Raw genomic sequence first — 6,000 nt, forward strand, 5'->3', positions numbered from 1 at the left:
TTAAGCCAGCTCACTGCCTGCACTTACTTGAGTACTAACGACCACGATCAGGTCCACTTCCATGCTCTTGGGTGAAGCCTGACTTGTCCTTTGTTGGCCTGCCCATCCAGCCATCAGGAGCAGAGAAGACTAAGTCGGGAAAGACTCTCCAGGGACTACAGCCACAGAGTTAGCCGGCTCTGAAAGGACAGCGTAGCGGCAATGACGGGTCACCGTGTGGCAGGAGACTACTCGATGGCCCGGTTGGCTAGCACAGCTATGTGGGAATCATGGAAAGGGAGAAGGGAGGAAGGGAACCATGGTAGGGCTCTGTTCTACCTCCAGAGGGCCAAGAGTACCATTGAGAGAAGTGACAGGATGGGGGCACAGGCCCACAGAGGGGCTGGAGAGGGAACACGTGGAGACTTGCTCTTCACCACACCACACTCTCCACAGGCACATGTTCGCATCCACAACTCGAGCTAAGACCCTGTGGTTCAAGCTGGTCTTGAAAACATACTTAATCTTCACTTAAATGATGTCCTTGTGGTGTGGCCTGCTGTGTGTCGAGCGTGAGAGAAGCACAAACTAGGAAAACTAGAGCACTTCCCACCAGGCCCTTGTGGCAGCACTCCTGTCACCCTCTCTCATCACAGTTAGGTCCTTCCTCTTAAGAACAATCTCAACAGCTATTAGTAAGGCGAAGTCAGGCCTCTGACTTCGGCTTGTTTATTTTAGACCTCTTTTTCACTAAGAAGAGGATGTTCGTATGGGGGTTTTCAAATAGAACATCTCTGATCTCTTCAAATATTTGTGACTTTGCCCAAGACTTGACACAAGTAACAGGTCCACGTTGGCGCCAAAAGAAATCATGAGTGTGAAGGACTTTAGTCCTTGTGGGGACCCAGCTCTTCACCCTGTTCTCCATCCTCGCCTGTGTTGAAAGGACAGCAAGTCAGGCAGACAGTTCCTTTGCTAGCTCTTCTTTGGGTGTTGTCCACGCTGTGCGTTTCATATGCAGTAAACATCTCGATGCATTTATAGGAGGCTTTAGTTTGCCTCTAGTTTACCTCTAGGAAAAGAGTTCTCCTCTAAGAGTGTACTTTACCTCAGTAGCAGTAAATTATGATCAAGTCTTCACCATGACCATCAGAGTATTCGGGAAGGTTAGCAAGATAGACTGCAGACAGGAAATTGTCACCTCAGAACGGCACAAAGTTTCCTTGTAATATGGGTTTTCTCCCTATTTTGATATCTATGAGCCTGTGATTTGAATGAGCTAAACTCTGTGCACATAGTGTTGAGACCTTAACTGATATGGAATCCAAGACAAAGTTAAAGTCAGGTCCATATATATACATAAACACACACATGCATATATACTTTCTCTTGAATAAAAATAAGTGTTAATTTCCTCCACTGACTCATTTGAAGTAACTATAGTCAGACCCTTCTAAGGAGACTACAGTAGTGCTCATTTTGGATGCCTTTGGGTGCTGAATAGTTTCTTACTTTAATGTCCAAGTGGTAAAATGTGGCCTTCTGAGTTATACTTGAGCAGAAATAGTCACTGTCCTTCGAACATTGTCTGTATATATTGAGAAGAACTCACCATTGGCCTCTGAGAGAGAAAATCTTGAGTAGTAATTCTGTGACTGATTTGGATCCCTAAAACTATAAATTGTCTAGCTTTGCTGATGCCTCAGTTTCCCAGGATACTGTTTTGGGTACTGAGTGACTTCACATGTGGGAATGGCTGCCACTGGGAAGGAGGCTGCAGCTGGAGGGGGACGTGCCAGGAACTTCAAGCTCACAACAAATAGACCTTCTCTAAGTGAGATTGCTTGCTTTTGCCCCTGTGATTCTGTATTACTTTTTTTTTTTTTTTTAATTCCCAGTCAGTATGTTACTTCTCATCTGCATAACTGATTGTGCCTTGTTGGGTTTCTTCTTCGTGCACAGGCTCCAGAACAGTGCCCATTAGCTGGAAGCCTGGAGGAAGCCCAGCAAGTCCCCGGGGCAGCCTGCACTTTCCCATACCCGTCCTCGATTTGAATTTTTTAGATGAATTTTCAGGTCGGGTCTTTTCTGCCTGCCTCCGCCTCGCATCTCAAACCAGTATCAACTCTTCTTCCTTTCAGGCGAATGAAATGTTGCTCAGTGGACGGAAGCTGACAGCACAAGAGGCGTGCGGCAAAGGCCTGGTCTCGCAGGTGTTTTGGCCTGGCACCTTCACCCAAGAAGTCATGGTTCGCATCAAGGAGCTTGCCTCCTGTAACCCAGTTGTAGGTGGAATTCATTCTCTTACATATATGACCTTTCTCCCCGCCACGGCCTTTCTTCCAGAGAGCTCCCCCGTGTGGCGGTTTTTCCGGCGTCCTCCTGCTCCGTTCCCGGCTCAGCCACCTGCATGGGAAATGCAGCGGAGCTAACCCTGGCGCCGCCACTCCGGACAGGCTCACCTCGTCCTCTCGGCTGCAGAGGCCTGAGTGAAAGGAATACGTTTCAGAGATTGACGGATTCCTCAGTGTCCTGTAAAACTCTACCAGAACCATCTGTATAGTTCTTTCCTGTTTCCAAAGCTCTTTCCTATAAGTTATGTTTGCCCCCCACCAGGCCCCCACAGTGGATATTAAGCTTCCGTTTGACAACTGTGCTGGATAACATTCTGTCCGGTATCAGAATTGCATTTAGCAAATTAGAAGATGAATGGTACCGAGGATTAACTGACATGACTCCCATCTAGACTCTCCCTGTCATTAAGATTAAAGCCTGGTTAGAAAATCCCCTCGGCGGGTGTTCATAGAGTTTGCACAGAGCATCCCAAGGGTCCGTGCCCAGCACGGGACCCGGGCCCGGTCAGTCGGTCTCGGCGGGGCAGGGCCGGGGAGGCTGGGCTGCAAGCAGCACGGCTCCCCCTAGAGAGCTCAGCGGCTGAGCGGTTGAGAATCCGCCCAATACACAGCACACAGCACAGCCCTATCTCGGGCCTGACGAGTGTCGTGAGGGAATGTCTGTAGCCTGATTTCAACAGGGAATTCCTCAAGGTGGATAACTGCCTCCGTGACTCTGGGGACAGGTGGGCTGGTGCTTGCGGACACGCGTCCTTGCTAACCCGCTGCTGCTCGTCCGCTGCAGGTGCTGGAAGAGTCAAAGGCCCTCGTGCGCTGTAACATGAAGCTGGAGCTGGAGCAGGCCAACGAGCGGGAGTGCGAGGTGCTGAAGAAGATCTGGGGCTCGGCGCAGGGCATGGACTCCATGCTCAAGTACCTGCAGCGGAAGATCGATGAGTTCTGATGGGCGGCGGCTGCTGGGGACACGGGGACTACAGAGCGAGACTTCGGTGGCGCCAGGTTGCCCTCCGCCCTCCTCACGGCCTGACGCAAGTTCACTCTCAGCGCACGCTTGGAAGCAGGACTTGCGACTTCCAGGCTATTTATTATCAAGGAGTTTTTAAGTACTGTAACTTTAAAATAAATAACTATAAAACTCCTTTGTCCAAACGTCATTATTTTATACTTCATATACACACAAGTATAAAAGTATAATGGTGAGCTCTAGACTGCTCTTCAAAGCTCTAATTTTTGTTATCTTTAGCTAGTACTGTATAAAAAAGAAGCGAAGTGTGTTTTGCTGGTTTTGGGTGGCAGAGAGGTCTGGAATAATGTTTGTTTTCCTGATTTTTTTCCTTCTAGAACACAGAATCTAAAGGGGTATTAGCCAGCCTCCTCTCTCCTGCCCCATTCAGAGATACAGAAAGATCTGAGACGTGCCTTTGTCTCCAGAAAGGTACAGATACCTCAGAGATTAAATGTCCCGAGTCAAAAGCGAAACTTATCTAGTAGAATAAGTATTTTGATGAAAAACCCGCTGACGAACATACCCCTCCACTAAAGTACGCTTAGGATTCGTGCTGGAAAATCCATTGATTCTTCCTTTTTAATAAGTCCCCAGTTAACACCAAGAAACCACTGTCTTTCCGGAAGAAAGCTTGTTTTACAGTATTAGTGAATCACTGAATAGCTTGAGTATGAATATCTAAGTTATAAGTTAGTCTTAGTGGAGTTTAAAGAGTTTTTCTGACCCTTTTGAAAAAATAACTACATAAGTGCTTCTTGTTGCTGGGTGAGAAATACTACTTTATATACAGTTTTGGTTTTCTATCTGCAGATACGATTGATGTATTACACCAAAAAAAAAGTATTTTTATGTTTATAAAGTGTAATTTTTAGGTTCACTTAGAATATATTTTATTTAATAAGTTAAAATTCTTTTGGCACACTATTAAATGCAGAAACTCCTTTAAAAAGAAAAAAAAAAAAAAAGAACTACCTTATATTCAATGTTCCATGTTCCTGGTCTCTGCTCTCATGTCTACGCACGATGCGGAGTACAGTGTGGTGTCCAAGAGTGCCCTGTGTAAATAGACATTCACATTCCTTTCAGGAGTGGGGACTGACTCCCGATTACAGACGCCTATTATTAGTTAGGCTTCTGAGCTTGCAATCATATTGAATGTATGAAGAATGAAATAAAATCAAAACCTTATTTTTGTACAGTTTGGAAGTTTATACTTAGAACCGACCACCTCCCGGCCATGTGGAGAGCTGTACAGTGTGTAAATCTGCCTTTACCCTGGATTGGTTGGTGCAGTATTTTTGCATCTGTGGGACCTACTTTTTCGTTCCGTAGTTTGAACTATATATATAATAAACTGTACAATCTGTAAAGTTTTTATAGAATAAATATTCAGCTGTGAAAACTGGTTAAATAAAACTAATATTTCTTAACACATTTGAAATGTTTGCCTCATTCTTCACTCCTGAAGTTTCTCAGGGGACGTTCAGTCTTTCTCATGAGGTATAACGCACGGGGGCACACGGCTTCTGTAGAGTTTGAAGAGTAAGGAGCGCCTGCCGGACTGTACCTGGCGAGGAGCTCGAGTCTGACAAGCGTCGCCCCCGTACTCCCCTCCAGGCTGCCATTTTCTGAACTTTGTGTCCATCTTCTCACTCCTCTGTCAGAGAAGCGTATTCCTAATGACGTTACCTACTTCTGCCTATTTCTGAACTTTACATTGTATCACATGTAAGCTTCGGTGATTAACTTAATATTAAGGGAGTTTTAACTTGTTTCTTTGTCCAAACCTACAACGTATGGTGTTTTCATTCCTGTTTCATAGAGAACCTGAAGTATGAAGTACTTCACCTCCAGTGGGATCTGGCTTCCAGCCCAGGACAATGTGGCCAAACAGGCATCCTGGCAGCAACCCATACTGTCTGTTTCCTGGAATTTACAAACAGGGAACTGATTCAGTTGGGTTCTCCTTAAATTGGGGCTCTGACTACACCATCCTGGATTTTGCCTTCTCCAGGCCATATTGGCCACATGCCTCCTTCTCTGAAGCAAAACTTTCATGTTCCAACATCTGGTTTATGAATAGAGCCCAACCAGGAGGAAGTACTGATAACTTTAAATCCTGATGTTCGTGCCCAGCGTTAGTGACGGTGGCAGGAAATGCTGTCTTTCAGTTTGGTGGAAGTCTAAATTGGTTCACCTTCAGAGGAGAATTGTACAGAATCTAGCAATTCCATGTATAAGGATTCATCATAAGGACTGAATTCTTGCAGGATGTATGAGAACAAAGATACATAGACAATTAAATTGATCCCTGGGTTTTCCCTAACAGTGGAAAGCTGGAAATGGCATACACATTCATCAGTAGGGTTGGAGTAAACAATTCGGTCACACAATACAATGAATACCCAGCTGTATAAAAAGAAAAGTATTTATAAACCTTTGGTGAACGAAGCATGTTGTAGAGCAACTTAACATCAAAAACACCCATTGTGGGCGCCTGGGTGGCTCAGTGGGTTAAGCCGCTGCCTTCGGCTCAGGTCATGATCTCAGAGTCCTGGGATCGAGTCCCACATCGGGCTCCCTGCTCAGCAGAGAGCCTGCTTCCCTCTCTCTCTCTCTGCCTGCCTCTCCATCTACTTGTGATTTCTCTCTGTCAAATAA

At 45.7% G+C, this 6,000-nt stretch overlaps 1 protein-coding gene across 4 annotated transcripts in view; it reads left to right on the plus strand.

Moving 5' to 3' along the window:
- The window catches only part of CDYL (chromodomain Y like), a 246,519-nt gene extending 241,739 nt beyond the window's left edge, over positions 1 to 4,780 (plus strand). For all 4 annotated transcript variants that reach the window (XM_032341001.1, XM_032341004.1, XM_032341003.1 and 1 more), the window contains 2 exons: positions 2,121 to 2,264; positions 3,118 to 4,780. In XM_032341001.1, the coding sequence (XP_032196892.1) occupies positions 2,121 to 2,264; positions 3,118 to 3,276 (303 nt within the window). In that variant the 3' untranslated portion in view covers positions 3,277 to 4,780. The remainder of the gene's footprint in view (positions 1 to 2,120; positions 2,265 to 3,117) is intronic.
- Positions 4,781 to 6,000: the final 1,220 nt, after the last annotated feature.

The sequence above is a fragment of the Mustela erminea genome, chromosome 4, assembly GCF_009829155.1.
Source record: "Mustela erminea isolate mMusErm1 chromosome 4, mMusErm1.Pri, whole genome shotgun sequence".
NCBI classification, from domain to species: Eukaryota; Metazoa; Chordata; class Mammalia; order Carnivora; family Mustelidae; genus Mustela; species Mustela erminea.